At 31.0% G+C, this 23,791-nt stretch overlaps 1 protein-coding gene across 9 annotated transcripts in view; it reads right to left on the bottom strand.

Annotated features, from left to right (window-relative positions):
• The window catches only part of LOC132700773 (A disintegrin and metalloproteinase with thrombospondin motifs like), a 78,898-nt gene that overhangs the window by 34,372 nt on the left and 20,735 nt on the right, over positions 1-23,791 (bottom strand). For all 9 annotated transcript variants that reach the window (XR_009618686.1, XR_009618687.1, XM_060668308.1 and 6 more), the window contains exons 2-3: positions 13,358-13,427; positions 9,182-9,245 (exon numbers count right to left, since the gene is read on the bottom strand). Coding sequence is in view for 7 of the 9 variants with exons in the window: in XM_060668308.1 (XP_060524291.1) it covers positions 9,182-9,245; positions 13,358-13,420 (127 nt within the window). In the remaining 2 variants the exon portion in view is untranslated. The remainder of the gene's footprint in view (positions 1-9,181; positions 9,246-13,357; positions 13,428-23,791) is intronic.

Genomic DNA, 23,791 nt, shown 5'->3' with positions numbered 1-23,791 from the left:
AAAGTTTGTATTAAAATTGTATACAGAATACACAAAAACATGGTTAATTTTGGAAAAAAAAATTGTACAGATACTAGAAATAATTCTGCAAAAATTGTCATTTATTTTCCAAAAGTACACCTTTGCTTAGCTGTGTTACTCTAATCTTAGCCGTGCTCAAAAATATTGTTTTTCTGAACATCTTGTATGAACGGTACTTTTAAAAGATAAAATAAACACCGATCTACACGCAAAGAACGTATATTCCCAACTGCTGTAATAAATAAATAAAAATCTTTTTTTTTTTTTTTGATACTTTCTGATCGTAACCAATCATACATGGAAAGTGCTACTATAATCGAAATATTCGGAATTTTAAATTAATAAAAATTAAACAATTTTAAAATATCAATAATAGATAAAGTTTTTCCAGAATCTCGACTTCAATAACAAGTAGACGCATGTTTTTTTAGTTCTATTTTATAACATTTAGGGTATTTAATTGCTGTAATACTTCAAACGTGCATTCAGCATCTACAAATTCAATTAAGTTTTTTTAGCATTAAACAAATTAACCAATTTAACAATTAGCGAATTAATTCAATTTAAAACTTTTACTGCACATAACAGAACCAAAGTTTGGCTAACATTTTAAAACCACTAAAATGTTTATTTTTCCCGTTTGAAAAGTAACTAATTAATTCAGTTACATGCATAATAATTATTTTCTTTTGTAGATACCGAATACGAAGAAGCGGTAACTTCCATTGGTTCTCGACAAAGCTTAAATGAAATCATTGAATCCAATCCATTACAAAATTTGGGAGAGTTTAAGCAAAATGGATAAAGAAGGAAAGGAAACACAAAAAAAGGACTTTTGTATGTATTCTGAAAGCTATCTATTAAATTTTGCTCGACATGTATGTAGGGGCACACAGTATTGAAAATAGCGTGCAGAAAATTATCTCTTTGTCAGCTAGAGATCCTGAAAGAAGAAAATTGTTGAATTTCTTAAGAAGAAAAGGCAACTTTTTAAATATTAGCGTGTTTCAGAAGCCTGTTAGAAAACAACAATCTAGCCAAAAAATATTACCCTGCACAAACTGTAAAGGTTTTTTTGCCTCAAAACAGCTTTGGCGTCACAGGAAAAAATGCATGGGAACATCGGATAAATTACACCAAGCGAAAGGAAAAAATTTGCTTCTTGAGAATTGAGAAAAAAGGGAAGTCATTCATTACTTTTCCAAACATATAAAAAAAATGTCAACCTCCCAAATAGTTTGAATGTTTAGCACTGAAAGAAAAATATCCAGGACTGTTCGACAATAAAGACTGGCCAAAAATCAAAGCCTTCGTTCAAAATGAATATATAAAGAAAAGGAGTTTAAAGTAAAATCGCAACTTTTTTGTTTGCAAATGCTTTTATAGATGGATAGATCACTGATGAAGGAATTGTAAATTTTATTTTGTTTTGTCTCTAACTTTAGTTTTTTTTTAATAAATAATATTTTTGTGGAACAGTACTAGTTTCAATAGTTAATGTGTGTGTGTGTGTGTGTGTGTGTGTGTGTGTGTGTGTGTGTGTGTGTGTGTGTGTGTGTGTGTGTGTGTGTGTGTGTGTGTGTGTGTGTGTGTTGTGTGATGTGTGAAACCACAATAATAAATATAACAACCAGAATAGGCCAAGCTCTAATGACAGAAAAAATGGAACAATTTTTTCTATTCTGCTACACATATGTATAACTTCAAGATTTTGAAAAATATATTTAAAAATCCTTATGTGTACACCAAAATTCTTCTTCGAGTGATAAATTTTCGGAAATCCTCTGAATTCCACTTGATTCCCACGGAATGGCACATAATTCTTTTATAATTCTTTTTCTATAAGCATTCACCTTAAACTAATAAGGAACAAAAATATGGTAGTTATCATAAAATAATACATAAATTAAAAAAATCAATTAGAACAATAACAAAATAGTTTATAAATAGTGTAATTTGCCATCTAGGGTGGTCCGTAATTAATGCGCTAAAAAGCAATCGAAAGCGGTATTTTACTTGTGTGTGTGGATAAATTATTGTAATATATTGTCTCAAAACATTTGCCTAAAATTCATATGTTTTAAATATACGATCCGCAAGTACGCGACCGGTACGACCGAGCGTTCTTTCGGCTTTCCGGCAAGCAGGTCCAGCTTACGCAACGCAATTCACTATTAGTTTTTTCTCCCTTTTTCAATCTTCAATGAAGAAATGAACACATTCACATTGATATTAGCGTTGACTTGCATAAGTTAAAGTAAAAGATACTTTTTGAAACTGAATAAAAACTTACTTGCACTGATTAATATGCCATAGGGATAATAAAAATATTTGTTAGCAAATTGTATCACCTGGTATATACCCAAATCAAATTAATAATAAAAGTTAGTGACACAGCATTGTTGCCGATTTTTTGTGGAGATGAGTGATAAAATAACGTCATTATACCACTTAACTGTAACTAAAGTTCTCTACATATCATCTTAGAAACTGGAATATGATCTTATTCACCTTCTCGAAAAACCTCCGAATCCAAGTTTTCTTGTCGATATTTTAAAAATTGCTGTCGATAACTAAACTTTAACACTCAGTGAGCAACATTTTCCTAGAGCACGTTTGGCTCAAAATCATTATTTTTGCGAGTTTAATTTAGGATTGGCTTTTGGTGCATTCATTAGGGGCCACCTGAGATAACTGAAACGTGTCGAATTACTGAATCGTTCATTTTAAAAACCAAAAACTAATAACTATACTAAATACTTATTCGCACCAACAAAACATTTCATTTTTCGTTGACTAGTTTTTAGTGTTTCTTAAAAATTATACTTTTCGATTGTTGTGTTCTTTGAAGTGAGCTGCTATTCAACTATAAAACGTAATGCTTATAAATCTAAATAGACTCCAAAAATTGGATGTCCCAATTCCAGAATGAAAATTTTAATTAAACTTTAAAAATGTTAAACTCGATTTACCGGAGTTCACGTTATATTTCTTAACTTTTAATATGTGACCAGGGATGTTTTGGTTGTAAGGAACGTCAAGAACGGCAAGTGTAGGGTTGCTTTCGGACTCTCACATTCAAAAAATTACTGATAACATATCAAAAGTTTTTAAGAAATATAAAGTCAAAACTAGATTTACCACATGTCCAAAAATCTCTTCTATCAGTCAAAGACCAAATTACGTTTGTTCATACCTTTCCTTCAATTCCTCCACCCCTCAAACAATATATAAGCAGGTATAGAGTAAATAAAATACGAGCCAGTTTCAGTTAAACTCGGAAGAAGCCAATAGGATGTTGTAGTTTCTGGAATTTTCTTAGAAAAATTATTTAGTTTTGCTAAATTTCATTTTCAACACTCTGTGGTTCTAAAACATTCAAACATTCTAAAAATTTTATACCGTTTTTAATCTTAAAATTCAACTCTTTCCTTTTGACAGATAGATTAGAAAAATTCGTAAAAAACAATTGAAATTCTTCCAAACAAAAAAATTAAAATATCCTACGGACTCTAAAAACTCTGATCCACAATGTTATGCGGAGGGATTTTTTAACTGGAGCTCATATAAATACGTTACAAGTTGAACGTCGAGAATATCTAAAAAATGTAGGCACTTATTGCAAGAACAAATGCGGCAACGCTGTTGACGCTTTAAAAGCGAATAAGTATATGGAAAAACGTATACCAGTGACGCCCTAATGTTTATCAAGTGTACTGGCGCTATATGGCGGGCTTTGGGAAGGACATACGAAGGTGACGCTCAAAGCATGTTACCTGTCCAAGACGCTCTAATTATATTGAGATGTATATATATATATATATATATATATATATATATATATATATATATATATATATATATATATATATATATATATATATATATATATATATATATATATATATATATATATATATATATATATATATATATATATATATATATATATATATATATATATATATATATATATATATATATATATATATATATATATATATATATATATATATATATATATCATATAAAGTTGTATACGCCTAATTTTATATAGACGCTCTAATTATATTGAGATGTATATATATATATATATATATATATATATATATATATATATATATATATATATATATATATATATATATATATATATATATATATATATATATATATATATATGTATATATATATAAGGTTGTTCGGAAAGTCATTTCGTTTTTTCCCGTCAGAGGACTTAATTACGTTTTTTCGAAACCAACTTCACACTTAAGCCGCATAACCATTATATGTCTTGAGAGGTGATATTGCAAGGCTTGTGTGTGAAAAAGTTCTATTAATTCTACGCAGTAGTTTTTGGTTAGTGCCCTTTTAAATATGGAGAGCAATAAGCAGCATTTTCGTCATATTTTACTTTTTTACTTCAGAAAAGGTAAAAATGCTGTCCAAGCGAGAAAAAAATTGACGGATGTGTATGGAGAAGGCGTGTTAACAGTACGCCAGTGCCAGAACTGGTTTGCAAAATTTCGATCCGGCAATTTTGATGTCGGTCTGGAAGGCCGGTCGAAGCTGACAAAGATGCGATAAAGGCATTAGTTGATGCAAATCGGCGAATAACCACACGAGAGATCGGTGAGAGATTAAATTTGTCGAATTCGACTGTTTATGGCCATTTGAAAGGCATGGGCTTAACCTCGAAGCTCGATGTGTGGGTGCCCCATGTCCTTACGGAGCGAAATTTGTGTCGTCGCGTTGACGTGTGTGATTCGCTCCTCAAACGTCAAGAAAATGATCCATTTTTGAAGCGGATTATTACTGGGGACGAAAAATGGGTTGTATACAACAACGTTAAACGCAAGAGGTCATGGAGCAGAAAAGATGAACCGGCTCAAAGCGTGTCAAATGCCAACATTCACCAAAAAAAGTGATGCTCTCCGTTTGGTGGGATGTCAAAGGAATCGTTTTTTTTGAGCTTTTGCCGGACAATACAACGATTAATTCAGAAGTCTATTGTCATCAACTGGACAAATTGAATGATTCACTTAAAGAGAAGAGGCCCGAATTAATCAACAGGAAGGGTGTAGTGTTCCACCAGTATAATGCGAGACATCACACAAGTTTGGTCACTCGCCAAAAACTTTTACAGCTTGAATGGGACGTACTGCAACATCCACCATATTCTCCAGATCTGGCGCCTTCCGACTACTATTTGTTCCGGTCCCTGCAAAATTTTTTGGATGGCAAAACCTTTACCTCAAATGAAGATGTCAAAAACCACCTGAACCAGTTTTTTGCCAGCAAGCACCAAAACTTTTATGAGAGGGGAATTATGTTACTGCCAGAAAGATGGCAAAAGGTGTCGGACCAGAATGGCCAATATATAATTTAATAAAATATTTATTCATTATACGAAAACTGTCTTTCATGTTCCCCAAAAAAAACGAAATGACTTTCCGAACAACCCAATATATATATATATATATATATATATATATATATATATATATATATATATATATATATATATATATATATATATATATATATATATATATATATATATATATATATATATATATATATATATATATATACATCTCAATATAATTAGAGCGTCTATATAAAATTAGGCGTATACAACTTTCTATGATATATATATATATATATATATATATATATATATATATATATATATATATATATATATATATATATATATATATATAGTTTATATTTTGTTTTTTCTTAGACCTTCTCTATATTTATGTTTAGCTTTTGGTTCTTGGGTTATAGGTCTTTGTATTAAAAGCGATTAAAATTTTAAAATTTGAAATAACACCCTATATATAATTACTTTTTTGGATTCATTGGACAATTTTAAACATATTTCATGTATAATATGCTATACGTAAATTTTACCCTTTCTGAGATATTTAACATTTTATATCAAAAATGACATTTGCAGACCGAAAAATATGTATAAACATTATTCCCATATCGAATTCTTTAAAATGTTACTCTATTAATTTAACCCATATAGTTACTAGACATATAGACGCCCTACCTATGCTAATAGTATAGGAACTTGTAAAGCAACTATGTAACAAAATTTTGAGAAGGTCTGGTCAATGTGCGCGTGCGCGACATTTGAAATTTCGTTTTTAACCAATGGCAGCTCTAATTGCATTTTCTGACGTTCGACCCATAAGGCTTGCGGCTTCCAACAACCAACATGGCCGCTGGCAGGTCGTCAATGTTTAGAAGCTGCATTTTTACAGCAGTATTTTCTCAAAATATGTCGAAATCCCATTAAATTTTCAACCAAAAATGGAATTAAGGTGTAAAAAATGCTAAATTACAGCACACGGATCGGCGTCTTTAGTATAACTCTTTACGGAAATGTGGCAACTCAGTTAGTTGGGGGTGACGCTTGCGCAAAAGGTCCACACCTTCTCTACGAAAATATCATAGTCACCTGCGGCGCATCACTTTTTACCATAGTAGGGATACTATATTATCTTATAGCTATATGATTTCACCTGTTCCGCAGAACAATTAAAACGAAATAGAAAAAACTGTTTTTTTTTTTCAAAACCATCTATATTTATAAATCTATCTTATTTAGAATTAAAAATTAGGGCATTAGGTTGTATATTCCGAATATTTATAGTTGCCGAGATATAGCTGTTTAGTTCTCGTTTTTCTTTCCTTTCCGAGTTAACCACGACAATTGCGACATAAAAAATCTTATCAATAACCATATCATCCAAACCAAATAATTATGCACACGAAGATTATTTAAATTTGATTATTATTTATTTATTATTATTTTAACGGGAACATACGCTGGCAATTCGTTACCCCCAAAAACAGAAACCATCACTACATGCAGTTAGAAAGGTTATAGAAAATGTGAGATTTCACTATAAATATTCTAAATAATCCAAAGTAGTCCTAATTTTAAATTTTTAACAAGATAAGATTATAATTTCCATTTGAAAAAAAAAAGATTTTCTCCAGTTTTTCAATTTTATTTTAATTGTAATTTTTGTTAACATCCTGTATTACTAATAACTGAAATTATTAACTAAATATGTTTAATAGACCATTTTCTAAAGGGTAAGGTAATAAATTATATATGTAAGGAATAGAAAATTTACCGATATTGTTCGTTCTGCCAACGTCATTTTTGACATAAAATGTTAAATATCTCCGTATGTCGAGAATTTTAAGGGGGACTCTAAGTAGCAATAGTATATAGGCCAGTATTTATAAATATTCTACAATCATCCTGCGTCAGTTGTTGATAAATCGAACCTGCTGACGTTTCGCAAATCATCATGTTGGTTTCTTTAGAGCTTAAACTGAAACTGGTTTGCTATTTAATCTGCACCTGCTTATATACTGTTTGAGAGGCGGAGCTAAAGAAGAGGAGTAAACATTGTTTCGAATGACTGATTCTCATATTGAAAAAAAGTAAAGACTTAAGAATGTTGTTTCGGGAATTTCCTTGAATTATCGGTTTTTTCTTTGGTAGAAGAATTGAATACATACAAGACTTTTCGTTTCGGTCGAATAAGATTTGATATCCAGTTTCATGATTATGTTCGACAATTGGTGATGAGTTTATTTTTGTCGTGGTCTTAAGGTTCTGCATGTTCTTTTACAGTACTTTTTATAGAACTTCTGGATTCCTCCTGCGTCGGTTTTTGTTGAGCTAGTTCGACTTAATAAAAACCGACGCAGGAGGAATCCAAAAGTTTTATAAAAAGTATTACAGTAGCCTGTGGAAGTTTCTTTGAAAAATTCTTTTACAGTAGTTGATATTTCTCGCCCTGCATGAAATGCTGTAAACTCCTGGTGTCTCAAACGGAATTGTGTTTTGATGGACCGAAGATCTTGAGAGTGGTAAATCTGGTTGTAACATTATATTTCTTAATAACTGTGGTGGTCAGTAATGTTTTGATTGTAAGGCAGGGCTACAGTAGCAAGTGTAGGGTTGCTTTCGGACAAATTTTCTTTGGGACATTGTGGTGAAGTGTTTGTAATGGGACGCTTAGTATCTCTAATGGTAAAACATATGTTAGGGTGGTGTACAGAGATTAAATGGTAAAAAAAAATCTTGGAGGGATTCTTGCCACAGGGCCAAATAACATAAGTGTCGTCAACGTAGCGTCTCCATAGTTTTGGTTTGGATGGAATAAGTATATTTGCAATGACTGGTGACAATGGAGAACTCATAGATGTTCCCGATATTTGTTCAGAAATTGGATCGCTATAAGGTGCTCCATTTAAAATAAAAATGTTAACCCCTACTTCCAGTACATCCGTATGTACCGCCATCTTGAAAATATTTTACACGGGATTAGCCCTATCATTTCATTTCAGATTTCATAACAGATCGACAAAACATTGAAAAATAATATTAAACAATCTCTTGCTTGAAAAAAAAACAATCCCCATTACTATCCGTGTCACTCTAATTAGAATTCGCTTCATAAAATGCAAATATTCCATTGCCGGATTTCTATCTCATTATATGTGAATTGAATGGACGACAGACTAAATCCGCGTTTTCCGTAGGATAAATATTCTTTGATAAACATATGAAAATAAAATGAGTTTATGTCAATAACTGGTATCGAAATACCTAATACGGACAATGCGCAAAATAATGCGATCGGGACAGATTATTGCTCATGACCCGATTGCGGACGGGTTTGCAAATACCAAAAAACGCTGTTTATCCTCTCTAAAAAAATGGTCGCTCCTTAAGGTTAGTGTTTACAATGATATAAGCATATAATAATAACGCACGATGCGTCCTCTAAAGGCACTTAAGAACCTGACCTTCCGCACTTGTGCGTAAGTCAATGTTTTTTCTTTGTAAAAACCAGCAGAATACTCTAAAATTTAAAATCCTTACGTTTAATAGAGGCGAAAGAATCTTAAAGTCATACGGATAATATAACGGTTTGTTTTCGATAAACTCTTAATGTTTTAATTTCCATAGCCACACAAAAATAAGAAAAGGCTACACTTTTTACTTTGCACATGTCGTTTTAAATGATCATGAGGTTTTTAATTTTGAGTTTTCGAAAAAATATTATTGGAAACACGTGTTCGGGATCTGTTGTAGAGTAGATTTTATTGAACTTACCTAAGTGATGACTATCTACATAAAACGTACTCCTTACTTCATCTAAGGTCATATATTTGTGAACCTGCAAATAAGAATCGTCAAAAATATATTATCCTCAATAAGGAAGAAAAAATTATATGTTGACAGAAACAACAAAACAACCGACATTTTTATCGATGTTTCTTTGAACAGGGAGAGGTTTATGCACTACTTATAGAAAATACATATCGAGTCTACCGTAGAGCAAAAATAGGGTTAAAAGTTCTAAATATAACTAAATTATAGTCAATGACAATATTCGTAGTGAGTCAAATCGCTATTTTTTGTCATTCTATATATCTCTGTAATTTTTTTATTCATTAAACTTAATTAATTAGACATGAAATTTCAAATAGGAGTAAATGTAATGTGACGAATATTGGGCATTATTTGCAAATGCTGGTATTTATACAAAACCTAATCGAAAAATGCGACTGACGGACCAATGGGGACAGTGCAAAATTTATAAAATTTACAAATATGATTGTTAGTTGATATGCATTTATAAAAGATGTAATGTGCACTGCGTCCTCGAATAGACTAGATTATATGCAGGAGGTTTATCAACTCAATCGATGCTCATTTTTTTGAAGGAACATCCTATACTCAGGATGTTTCAAAAAACGTGGTCCAACACTCGGATGAAGATTGAAAAATCCTTAATTTTCAAGATATGAGGTATTAAATACTAAAAAAATCGGATTTTTTGCAATATGTTAAATATTTTTTGTTTTGCTTTTCTAATTCAACTTCACTAAAAGGTTTTTCAATTGGCGCGGGTCGATTTTAGGGGTCCGTTGAACGTTTTATTATCAAAATGAGTATTCAATAGTGTAAACGTTGAGCGCATTCCGCCCATTTTACCGTAGACGTGGTGGCGTTTCACAGTCAACATGAGTCAACAACCGAACCTTCAAGAAACGCAAGATCAATCAAGAACATTATCGCGGAGGATGACAGTAAACAGCCTTTCGCAGATTTCAACTTGGCGAATTTTGCGTCGGTACTTAGGCCTACACCGGCACGAGATCCAACTGATCCAGGAGCTTAAAGATCGTGACCATTGGCAAAATCTTTTTTCACTGTTTGGGCTTCGATTTTTGATTAACTAACAAAATGGCTGGATATGGGACGACACCAAGCGACCTAAAGTTCGCCAGCTGAAGATGCATCCTCAAAAAATTAGCAATTGGTGTGGAGATTGTACCTTTCCGAAAACGATGGGGATAATGAGGTCACCCTGAACGATAACAAAATTCAATCATATAAACCTAGACGATAACCAGCCGAAGCGGGCCTTTGAATGATTTCATATTTGATACTTAATGGCACATATCAGCCTTTGAAATAAAACAAAATATGATAATACCCTATACACCTTTTGTTTTATTTTATTTGAGTATCTACCTGTCCCCATTGCAAAACCTTTTTGATTAAAATTGAAAATTATGAAAAACGCAATTTTGTTGACCATTTATTTTTTGGACTCTTTGGCCACAATAAACTTAGTTCTATAAAATTCACACCAAGACAAATGCTGAAAATGACCACAATCAGCTTAATTGCAGTCATGTGGCCCATGACGTAAGGTAAGATTTCGCCCAACCATTTTTATTAACGTTTATATGAATTCTTTTTCTATAACAAATCTCCAGCTGAGCGTTGGCGTATGTTTTTTGAAACTGGTGTTGTTCGTCAGCTGTACAAAACTGCGATGATATCACTGTAATAATTTTTTCTTGTAAAGTTTTAAATGCTGATAATAATGGTCGACTCGCACTCCGATCTATATTGTATAACTTGTATATATGGCTCAATAACGAACAGTCCAGTAATTGTGCAACGGTCGAACTAAGAACGCATCCGTAGTTTGATTTCCCCGAAAATATATCTAATAAAACATATACCACGTAGCATCAGCATCAGTCACTTAGATATCCAAAGACGTCAACTTAACAATGCACATAAATAATTTGGAATGACCTGTTGCTTTGCTTTTTTAAAAGTCTGTGAAACAAGATCTTGTATGGGCGATTGGTTTCACTACAAAACGGAGAGAGAAAACGAAACTGAAAATTTAAGTTGTTGTCAAACCAAATTCGTATACGAACCACGGTATCGACGCCTCGCTTCTCCAGCACCCAGCGAATCGAAAGTTATGCCGAATGACCTTGAAATGTCTCAACAAAGCAATTGGTCCTATTAACTGTTATATCATTACATGAATATGAAGTGGTTACTGAAATACTGTTAATAAAATATGTACAACTTTTACGTCTCAAAATTGAAAAAAAAACTGATCCGAATATTTACAAAAAATCCAGATTTTACACTCCTATTCAGGGAATATATAATTTTTTTACTGCATAGTTAATCTTTTTTTTTTCTCTCAAAGATACTAACCTATTCGGCGTTCATGTGAACGGAAATATAAAAACATTGATACGAAACATTTTAATCGACTAAACGAACTGCTTTTCATTTAAAATCCGAATAACATGTGATATATATAACAAAGACAGTCTACGAATGTATAGTTTGCTTACAGTAAACTTAAACTCAGTAACCCGAACAGCAGTAGTTTAGAGCACAAAAAACCATTTATTCGTTTTTCTGAAGGAAACCTGAATTGGCATCGTTTTTCGCTAGCTACCTCTGTAGGGTATGTATTAGAATTTTTATAGTATATTATGTAACAACAAGCTTGATAAACGCCATTTCAGTCACTAGTTTGGTTTGGCACGTGTTCCATACCATATTTTCTACAATCATCAGTTTTTCGGTATATTTTTGCAAAAAAAACCAATACATTCACTGACATGACCAATTTTACCAAATTCCATATGTGCTTAGTGCCGTATAATTTTTTTACTTATATCTTTTTGCTTGTTAATAAGATAACCGAGGGAACAGTTAAGAGTTTAAAATTTAAATCAAAAATTTTAGACTAATTTTTATGGATTTTATAGCTGAAATTTGAAGAAACTTTAACAATATACCAAATTTTAAAGTAAAATTTTCATCTAAACAAAGTTACAATCATTTGTCAAGGACATTGACGTTTTCCAAATACGAGTGATGTGTTTTTACTAAACTAACTATTGAAGTCCTAAAAAACTTTTCAATTATGGAGAAGTAATTTTCCTAACGCTTGAAGTGTGCTTAGTTTCAATAGCGATCCCCGTCACAATTATCTAAATTACGGCAGAAATGTATTCTATTTATCGCTGTCTCAACAAATATCTACGAGAAATTATTAAAATAATTATTATATAAATATTTTCAATGATTTTGAATTGCGACAGAAAATAGTTGCAACTAACAAATCAATCATTGTTCATTGTGGATTTAAAAATATGAAAATTTGTGTTTTTTTCACACTTTCTTGTAAGAACTTCGGTATTGTAAAACAACGAAATTTTATGTTATCATTTTTATAGTCGGTCCTGCCAGCAATGTGAGAAATTCCCTACTCTGCATAATGTCACATTCAAAAACGATTTCAAAAGCTTCCGGGGATCTTGGCTATGTAAACGTACGATGATTGCCGATAAGCTTAAAACGATATTTTAAAAATTAACTTCCTGTATCCTTTTAGACAATATTTTACAAGTTGCTTGCCGGGATAAACAACATTTAACGATAAATGTGAAGGTCTGCTTTGTCTGCCAAATGTATATTTGCTCATGTTGCTTTCTGCATACGAACATTTTCGTAATTTTTTTGAGTCTCCAATCTTATGTTTTGTGTTCTCATTTACATTACAATTTCCTCATCCGTTGCCTTTGTGATCATTTGTCCTTATGTGTGTCTTTGAAATTTTGTGTCTTTTATTAAAATTTGCAAACCATTTTTAGTGAAAAAAAAAAACCTTATGTAGACAAAATTGGAGTGCGTACAAAAAAATATGTTTTCTACACTTTTTCTGCCTACGTGTCTTTGTTATTTTATATATGTTTATATATTATAAGAACAGAACCAACACACCTTTTTTTGTCTCTCGTTTCACTCGACGCGGTTGTTTCTGTGTACATATAGCATTGTAATGTCATATATATATATAAATAAAATCCTCATAGTTTTTAACATTTAATTAACTTGCGACTATCAATATGTATGTAATACAAATGTTTTTCCGCAATAAAAAATACTCACTTCGCAGGTTGTGTTACGACAGAAGATTCCGAAGAAGAATACCAACATGATTGTCTTTGCCATGGCTCTCCTGCAATAAAAGTTCAAAATTATGCATGCAACAACAGGGCAAACAGTATAAAGAAAAAAAACTTCTTTTACTCACGAAACGAAATGCAAAAACAAACTGAATGTTTTAAGTTGTTGCTTTTATGGTTGTAATATTTTTACAGCTTTGGAACCCAAGAATAAATAAGAAAATTAATAAATTTTTACGAAAATTAATGATTTGCAGAAGTACAAACACAGTCATTTAATTGATAGAATGTCATTCCATCCATGTACCGAAAATTGCGCTTCGAAATATACAACAAAAACTATTCTGTGCTAATATATTAAACTATTCACCGCTGAACAGGGGCAACAGATTATTAAGAGTCTCATATAGATTTTTTTACATATAAAAAAAAAATATTTTTAATTTAGATTTATAAATTTAGTTATCAGTAGGCACTCTTATATTGTCAGTAAATATTGTTGTGTAGAGCAGTATCAATACGAGTAAAATGAAAAAATACGAAACTTCAACTTTACTTGATGAAAATCCATTTATTAAAATAAATAAGAATTAAAAGTTCAGATTTTCACGAAAGTATATATTTTGACATGACAATTGTTTCGAGAACACCGTGTAAGACACCGTTAAAGACACGGTGTTCTCGAAACAATTATCATGTCAAAATATTTATTTATTTTGAAAAATTACGAACCCTGGATAATTGTATAATTGCGTATTTTCGATTAGGGAGTAGAAATAGTATAATATGCAACAAGTGTGGTAAATGGCATTTAACTTTTTTTTAAAGAAACTTCCACAGGCTCCTGCTATTTACAAAACTTCTGGATTCCTCCTTGATTTATTAACAACGGACGCAGGAGGAAGCCAGAAGTTTTGTAAATGGCATTTGACTTAAAAATTTACCAAACGTGTTCCTACTATACTTTTTATACCACCGTTAGTTTTTCGGTACACTTTTGTAAAATCATCAGAATTGACATACGTCAAAATTCAAACCGTGCGAAATAGCTCAGAAAACATCAGATTGCTCCCAAACCTGTGCGGTAATCCCGAAAATGTCCGAAATAGGTCGGATCCGTAGGTAACGAAACTGACATGGTAAAATGACACATTTCGCACGCTAAATCGATATATAATTGGGTATTTTAGAGAAGGTAATCGAAAAAAAAATATTTAAAATAATAATTTAAAAATTTTGACAGTTTGGTATTTCTTAACATCATACATCATATATCTATCATTCTATCAAACAGCTTTAATTTAACGAAATTAGCAAGTTGTGAAGCTTATGTCAAAAAAAAAACTTGAGGAAAAGTAGAAAAATTTCCAAATTCTAGCAAATGAACGGAACAGACGTGAATATTGCAAAAATCAGTTATTTCTTCATTAGCAACCAAAAGAAACATTTCTTCAATTTACTTTCTATGATTTATAAAATTAATTTAAAATTATATAAAATATCAAAAATCCCACAAGTTAAAGAAAATAATTCCTTCGCTTCTAATTTTGTAAAAACCCGCAGTGATATTTTACTTTTACCAAAACATTTCTAAGAAAGTTTTTAAAACAAGCCGATATATTTAATGACTAGAGATTATCACAATATTCATTTTTCACACATGAATGTTATGCCATTAAACAATGGGTCCAAAATAATCTACCAGGTTAAAAAGTCTTGCCAATCAGGTTTGTATGCAAATTTTTGGTTAACAAACACCTGTAGTTTTTACGTAACGTAGCGGAAATTAACGGTATTTGTTTTAAATGGTAACATTTTTCAAATAACTTGATGTGCTAGACAAATGAGATTCTAAAGAATGACTGTAATACACCGTACCACTGGTTAAACAATAACAGTTAATTTCAATTAAAATAATCGACATTCACGGTAATCATTACCTTTTAACGCAGTAGTAGTAGTGGTACCATATAGTGTGTATCAAAAGAAATGCGAAAAACTTAAACGGTAATATGTAGTTGAAAATAAAGGAAAGTTTAATGTATAGAGGTTGAGCCAAAAGTCACCAATTAGGAAGATATCACGCTACAGATATGATGGAAAAATAAAGTTTTTACTTATTATCTTAAAGACCAAAAATTTTATTATTTTAATTAGAATTGATTAGAATTCATCATAACTAAATTTAAGGCTTGGTAATTTTCATGAAATAAATACAAGTGACAAAAAATGTCTAAATAAACATAGCTATCAATTTTTTTATAATTTTTTAATATATTTTTCTCTTTTGGTTTTTAGGATAAAAAATAAAAAATTTTTGATTTAATATTTGGTCAAGCAATTTTAAACCAACAAGGTCTTGCTATAAATCAATGAAAATACATTTTTTGCATTAAGGAACAGTGACACAACTTTGGCATACAATACCGTCAATATTAAACAAGGAAAATAATGACTAGGCCAGAAAAATGACACTGGCCGCCATTTATTCAGACATCATTTTACTTGGCGAGGATCTGAATCAACAATTAACCGTTCACAGTTAGAGCTAGAAGAAAAAACAAGTAGATCAATGGATAAACACCACCTTATTTTTTACTACTGGATCCTTCTATCCAGGTATAGAAAACAACGAACGTCGTAGATTAAATTTTTTTTAAATTTCAAAGAACCTAAGGAATACGTTTTGTTGAAAGTTGGTATTTTGCACAACAACATGGAAGATTCTTGTTCCAACCGGTCGATCGCAGGTATTCGAATCAACAAGTTTTTTTATTATGAAAAAGTATTCAGTAACGACTTCATAAATTATGCATTATGTAACAATTCGCGTGGTGTAATCAATACCCGCTATTTTCCATTTAAATATACAGAGTCTCTTAGATAAAATGGAGGAAGTTTTTTTACAAATGTTGGTATTTGATATTGTATGTAGATTAATCTGAAATGTTTTCAGCTGCTTTCGTTTTTTTTTTGCAGATTCAAGCGTATATATGGTGTTGACTGCGTCAACACGATTGACCAACCACAACCTAAGTTCTACGGAATGGTAATTTATAGGGCTTACTGGAAATTTTTGGCATATATTCCAAATGATTAATTTGTCTTTTTCGTGTAATTGTCATCCAATTATATTATTTTCTTTGGAACAAGATCTCTTTTTGGGTCATTACTGTTTTTGGAGGCTTAAGTTAGATTTATACATATGGTTACTGCTAATTTTTTCTCCAACTTCTTTAAAAATGATGTTTTTTTTTAAACTTTCATAATTGAATATTGATTATTATTGCGACAATACATTTGGATATATTTAATTATTTTAACTCTACAATTACAAATTACAAGACAGGCAGAAAACTCCAAGAAAAGAAAGATTGCTTTATCGAAGGCACCGCATCCGCCTTCTCCGTCTCCTCTTTTCTAGAGAGAATATGAACAATAAAACCGTTGCTGCAACAGCAAACCAAACCCTACACGAAATAACAGAGGAACGACTGTATAATTAGCAGCTTCCGGACCTGTAAAGCAGCATTGATTGATGGAGTTATTAAAAATAAAATGACTTATTTTGATTTTTAGCTGCTTGTGCTATTGGCGATTTAGTTTTCTTGTGCTTATTTTTTGTACAGGTGTTTATATATTTTAAATAACTTAACATTTTAGCCACAATAAGAAACTTTCAAAAGATAGGTTTGAGATATACGAGAGACTATTACTATTACGGCCTATTAGACTAAACTTTATTGCTTAAGCATAAAATAAGGGTCTTCTTCAAAACGGCTTTACAGGGTGGATAATTAAAAAGTACACTTGCTGTTGAATTAAAAACTGAGGTTAAACTTAAATTAACTACCAAAAACACATTTGATTTAACTTTGGACGTATTGGTATATAATAGGTCACAATTGGGATATAAAATGTTAACTAATTTGCTGCTTATATTATTTTCACAAGCTTAAAATTATTTAAAAATTTTAAGCGCAACAGCTTAATCTAAAAGGCAGCTTTTTGATCGTGTAGAATCCACTCAAATATTTCCTTCCCTAAATAGGCGAACATACAGCGTCACAATACTCTCAAGTATATTGCAAGTAGTATTTCGAATACTGGGAAAAGTGCCAGACAAAAACCAAATGCGTATAGGTAGGAAATAAGCCATGCGTAATTGTGTCAAGTTCTCGTTTGAAATCTGTGAACAAAGCGTAAGTTTAACGGAATTTCAAGTGAAGGCCATAACTTGAGTATAACGGCAAGGTGACAAAGCGCAGTTCTTTATTTATCGAGTTGAAATCCAAAATTTTCCCAATTCTTGCGTTTATTTCAGCCACATTACACAACTTTCCCGACTTGCTCCACCAATTAAGCGATTCCTCAAGATTTATTAAATTTAAGCTGGTAATTTCATCAAGCGCTTGTTCAAATAATTCTCCAACGTATTACGCGAAACGTTATACCTGAAACACATAACATTCAGAAAATTAACGGATATTTTATAGTGGGAAAAACCTCAACGGACGCAAAACAAGCTTACCGCATGTATCTTGATCATAAAAAACGAATCGGAAAGATTTTGGAATTTCTTCGAATCTCTATTAAATAAATTTTGTTAAATTAAACAAGATATCCAATTTCAAAACGAACAATGAAGTTTATGTAAGTAGTAATTTAATTATTATACAGTGTGTCTGGTACCGTTACCAGCATATTTTTAAATAAGTATTAGTAATTTTCATTATCTTTAGTTTCGTAGTAAAAATTTATAGTAAAAATACGGGCGGAAATATTGAAAATTAATATTAGATATTTGGGTTATATTCTAGAAATCATATAACAGGACAACAAAATTGCTACATGTGCGTAAACTAGAAAGAGACAGATTGATCTTATACGTCCACAATTTGCACTATTGTATTAGTAGCAGTGTAACATGTTTTTAACGATTTCTAAAAGTGATATAAACACTGATATGAATACGATAATATAAAAGAAAGTGCAATTTAAAGAAGATCAATTTAGTATAATAATATTCGGCAATTACTGATAACGGTAAATAGATATCTAGCGTTTGAAGAGACATTTTGTTTACACAAACTACAGTTTAGCCGTGGAGGTCCGCATAGAGAAACATTTGATAATATTTTGTTTGCTTCCAAATATCGCTTGAATCTTGCGGAAAATAGTTTGTAATCTCCTTTTTGTTAAGTGTATTAATCAAATTTGCTTCAAAAATTTAGTTTTTCTACTCCCTTCTGTAAAATACCTAATTACACAACGATCTAGCGTGAGGAAAGTGTTATTTTACAGCGCCAGTTTCGTTTCCCACTGATCCGAGCCACTTCTGGTATATCTGGGATATAATAGCACGGGTTTGGGAGCAACAGGATGTTTTCGGAGATATTACCGCACGGCTTGAATTTTAACGTTTTGTCAATTCTGACGGTGATGTCAGTGAATGTGTTCGTGTTGTTTTGCAAAACTGTACCGGCGTACAAAAAGAATTGTGTGCAACACAAGGAAAATCAAATTTCGCCATTTTTCGATAAAAAGTAATTCATAAGTATTGTCGTATTGTCAAAACAACACGATTTGTATCAATAGGTGGATATGTGCCCAAAAAACAAACCAAAATTTCCATTTTGTTTGCCATCATGTGATCGATGCTAAAATATAGATCTAGGTTATCGAACATTATTTCCGAAATTTCTATTTTTCCGATTGTGCTTTCTCAATATAAATCTGATAACCGGGCAGCACAAAAACATGAGAATACAATTAAAGTTCAACGACTGCATTAATATATGCTAAATATATACAGCTTATCGATATCTTATTAATATATTATGCAATTGGTTTTCTAAAAGTGTTGCATACTATACTTTTTCTACAAAAAAAAAAAACAGCACGAATATGTTCACCGAATGACGTGATTAATGTAAAACACATGCAGGTCAAAACATCAACTCGCGACTAAAGTACCCATGCATATTTGAGTATTTTAGAGTATTTTACTCTAATTTTTATATGGAGGAGCAAACTCTTTTACGTTCAATTCTTCGGAATTCCAGTGGAATCCTTCGGAACTCCTTTAAAATTCTTTTTTTTTTGTTTTAAAGCACTCCGTTCTATTTTAAATATTTATACAAACAAAAATATGTTAGTTATCAATAAACGCAATACATAAAATAAACAACCAATATTTGTTTAGTTACCTACAATTCAAAATCAGTTCGTACAATGGCACAATACTGTATAAACGTGAAATTCAGATATTACTATGAGGTAATAAATAGAGGTAATGAATGCGCTAAAAAGCAAACCAAAACGGTATTTTCACAATTTAATTTGGGCATATAAGAAGTTCAACAATAAGGGACATTTTTCTAATGCATATTTTTATTATTTGTCAAAAATCATTACGCCTATATTAAACACTTGAAATTATCTTTTATTCTCTTTTATTATATTTATTTAACTAACGGTCAAAAATTTTTTAGTTAGATTAATGAATGTCAACGCTAACGTCAATATTAATGTATTCATTTCTAATCCATAGCCATTTTTATTTATATATAGTTATTTAAAAATTATAATTTATGATTTTTGCGGTGTTGAAATAAATAGTTTCGTTTTAATGATATTAATAATAAAATTGTGGAATACCAAATAATCCATGGCCAAATTCCAGAAAGAAAAATGTTAATAAACGAGTCGACTAAAGCACTGACAGAGTTAGGGCATTATTTCTATAATAACATATTTTATAGTAGTGAGTAAAAGAAAGAGTAAAAAAGAATCTTTTTGCGCTATACCGGCCAGTTGTAAGAAAAAAAAAGGAAGAGACCAAACTTACACAAAATGCATTTTGATGCCTAAGTTCTTTGGAATTTCACAGGAATTCATCCGAATTATTTCATAGTGCAGGGCTTCTTAAACTTTTTTATATAGCGACCCCCTTCAAGCTTAGGAAATTTTAAACGACCCCCTCCTCCATATAATAAAATATATATTAACCGTAGATGTAGATGTAATATCGCACTATTTTACAATTTAAATAAAATAAGGATTAAAGAATACGTACCCATTCATTTCACATATATATAATTGGAAACGTTGACGGGATACCGGTCGTAATAAAACACAATAAATAGAATTTGTAATTTGTAATAAGTAATTTGTTCATTGCCATTTCCGATATTCTGATTTGATCGAAAATTCATGCACAGGCACTTGAGAAAATCTGAGTCGCAAGGTAGTATCACTTGTTAATTCGGCAAATTCTTCTTGTGCTTTTAAGTTGGATTTAAAAATGGATTGCAAATCCATTGTTGTGTATCGATATCATTGGGAAAATACCTAAGCATGTAAATTTCCATAGCCTTCAAATGATTAACTATAATTTTTGTTATAGGAGTATCTTTTTTTGAAATATTGTTACTAATTATATATTCGTCAGTAAATGGAAACATTTCGAGCGATCCACTTTCCACTCTGTTCTTCCATATAAGAATTTTTTTAACAAAGGCCTCAAATTTATTTTTTAACATAAACATATTAACGCAGACTCCCTGCATTGATGAATTCATATCTTTGATTTTATCAAAAATATCTGCCAAATAGCATAGCTTGAGAAGCTATAAATTATCGTGAAAATAATCGGCCAAATTAGAATTTTGCTCTGTTAGAAATATAAGTACTTCATCTTCTAAAGTTAATAATCGTTTCAAACTTCGACCTCTTGATAGCCACCTAACTTCAGCATGTAGCAATAAACTTGTATAATCCGAATCCATATCAATGCACAAATTTTTAAACAATCGACTATTAAGTGCTCGACTTTTAATAAAGTTAATGATTTTGACTGCATCAAAAAACACAGTGTTTAATTCTGGTGCAATTTTTTTAACAACAAGTGCCTCTCGGTGAATCATACAATGTGTAAATAAAATATGATCATTTCCAGCTTTAACAAATGCTGTAAAACCAAGATCTTGTCCGGTCATTGCTGCAGCACCGTCCGTGCACACACCAACACATTTTTTCCAATTTAATCCTTCTTTTTCAAAAAACTCATTTACTTTTATATATATATATATATATATATATATATATATATATATATATATATATATATATATATATATATATATATATATATATATATATATATATATATATATATATATATATATCTTTTCCACGAGTATGACCTTCCAGAAGACGACAAAACAGTATATCTTCATGAATGCTTCCCTCATAAATATATCTTACAAAAAGTAACAACTATGCCATTTTTGAAATGTCTGTCGACTCGTCCAGTTGTATTGCAAACTTTGAGCTGTCTTTAAGCCTTATAAGAAGCTGTTGAAATTGATCATTGCTAATGTTTGAAATTCTTTTGGATACAGTGTCATTTGATAATGGAATTTTAATAATTTCAGCAGCATACTGTTTTCATGAACAATTTCAGACATTTTTATAGCTGCAGGTAGTAAAAGTTGCTCTCCAATAGTAAAAGGCTTTTTCGTTTTTGCTATCAATTACGAAACTTCATACGATGCCAATAGATATTTATCATTCAAAGTAACATAACAAAGTGTTCTTTTCTTTATTTGATGTTTGCAAAAGACGCTCAAAATATTGTATTGGCTTTTTTGATAACGTTGCATGTTTAGTATTCAAATGTCGTTGCAATTTTGACGGTTTCATGCTTTCTGCAGCCAAAACTTCTTTGCAAATTAAGCACACTGGTTGTTCTTCATTGTTGTGAGAAGAGCATGTGAAGCCATACTACAAATATGATTCGTCATATTTTCTTTTTTTGTTTTGCTAGAAGTCGGATTTGAAGCACTGCAACTTGGTTGTGACGGCGTGGCAGACTAATTAGTTGGAATTTTAATTAGCCATTTATCCATGATGGTTAAATAATAATCAAAAATTAAACAAAATGTAGTTGAACTTTAACGTAATAATTAAAAACACCAACTGAAAATTACACAGTAAATACACACATGGCACTACGAAGACAAAGCTGAGTCCAAACTGAAGTACAAACTGAAAAATAACTACACTCGAATCTTTACCAGTGCAATGACAACAAATTACGATCAGATCAACCCCGACGCATGGCATGTTCAAAGTGTGCAGCGCACAAAGGCACCGTATCACAAAGACGCCGAAAAAGAAGCTTTCATTTAATTTTTTTTGTTATTCTTTTAGAAAAATAATATGCCCATTCGCCTAGCCTAGCTTGATTATGCTTCCGTATTGTATGTATAAGCTGTAAGGCGACGCGGCGTCTGGGTACTTATAATCAGTAGGTTATCTTGCAAACACTGACACCGGCGGCCAGACATCAATGTCGAACGTTCAGTTGAAAATCGAGGAGCGCGTTGTATTTATTATTTTAAATGCTACTTCCATATTTTCATTTATAGACCCTACAATCCCTACATAACAGTTTTGCATTGCCACTTTTTTCAAAAAATAATTATAATAAAACTACAATAGTATTTTGTATGATTTTTATTTGTATTTATATATGTACGTAGTGTGTATACTAATTTTAAAATTTTATTTATAATGATTGAAAAGTATCAGATCTTTGTGACCTCCTTTCAGTAGTCTATAGTGTATACCATAATTACACTGCTAAATGTTAAAAATGTAGTATTTTTGGATTCAAGAGATTATGAGCCACAAATGAGCCCCATTTACATATTTTTGTTTTTCAAAATTATAATTCATATTTAAGGGAGTTTATTTTGAAATAGATTTCAAAAAACTTTAGACGCTATTTTTTCGAGTTTCTAGTCATGAAGGACGACTCTATAAAAAATACTATACCAGGCATCGCAATATTTAAAAAACTAAAAATACGACCTTTATTTTAAATACTAATACAAAAAAGAGTTTTATATTTTTGTTTATATAATCGTATTTTAGGTGAGAATTATAAAATGCATTTTAAAGAAAATTAAATTAATTAACTAATATTTTGTATTAGTATTTCAATATAAAGTTACAGAAAATATAATAAACCCGTTTCTTAACACGATATAATCACAAGCTATTAACGTTTGGAAATAACGTAAATATAACAAAATCGATTCATTCTAAGGTTGCACAATCACAATAATTCGCGATACGATTGACAACTTTCTCAACAATTAATTTTTCGTGAAGCACGCTATTGAATTATGCTTCGTTTTGCATAATGCAATGTACTAACAGTAATAACAGACCGCGAACTGAGTGAAAATATCGATTTTGTAAACGTTTACGTATTTTGCTGTGTCAGCTTATGCCATGTTTAATATATTTTTTTAAAATTCAGATTACATATTATTAAGAAATTTTTTCAACATATGGCTCAACTCAACATAATGGCTCAAAGCTTCAATAATTAGGTTTCGCAGTT

Source organism: Cylas formicarius, unplaced genomic scaffold (genome assembly GCF_029955315.1).
Source record: "Cylas formicarius isolate icCylForm1 unplaced genomic scaffold, icCylForm1.1 PGA_scaffold_10__41_contigs__length_53128322, whole genome shotgun sequence".
NCBI lineage: Eukaryota > Metazoa > Arthropoda > Insecta > Coleoptera > Brentidae > Cylas > Cylas formicarius.
The sequence above is the reverse complement of the archived record's forward strand: the minus strand, read 5'-3'. Positions and strand labels throughout refer to the sequence as shown.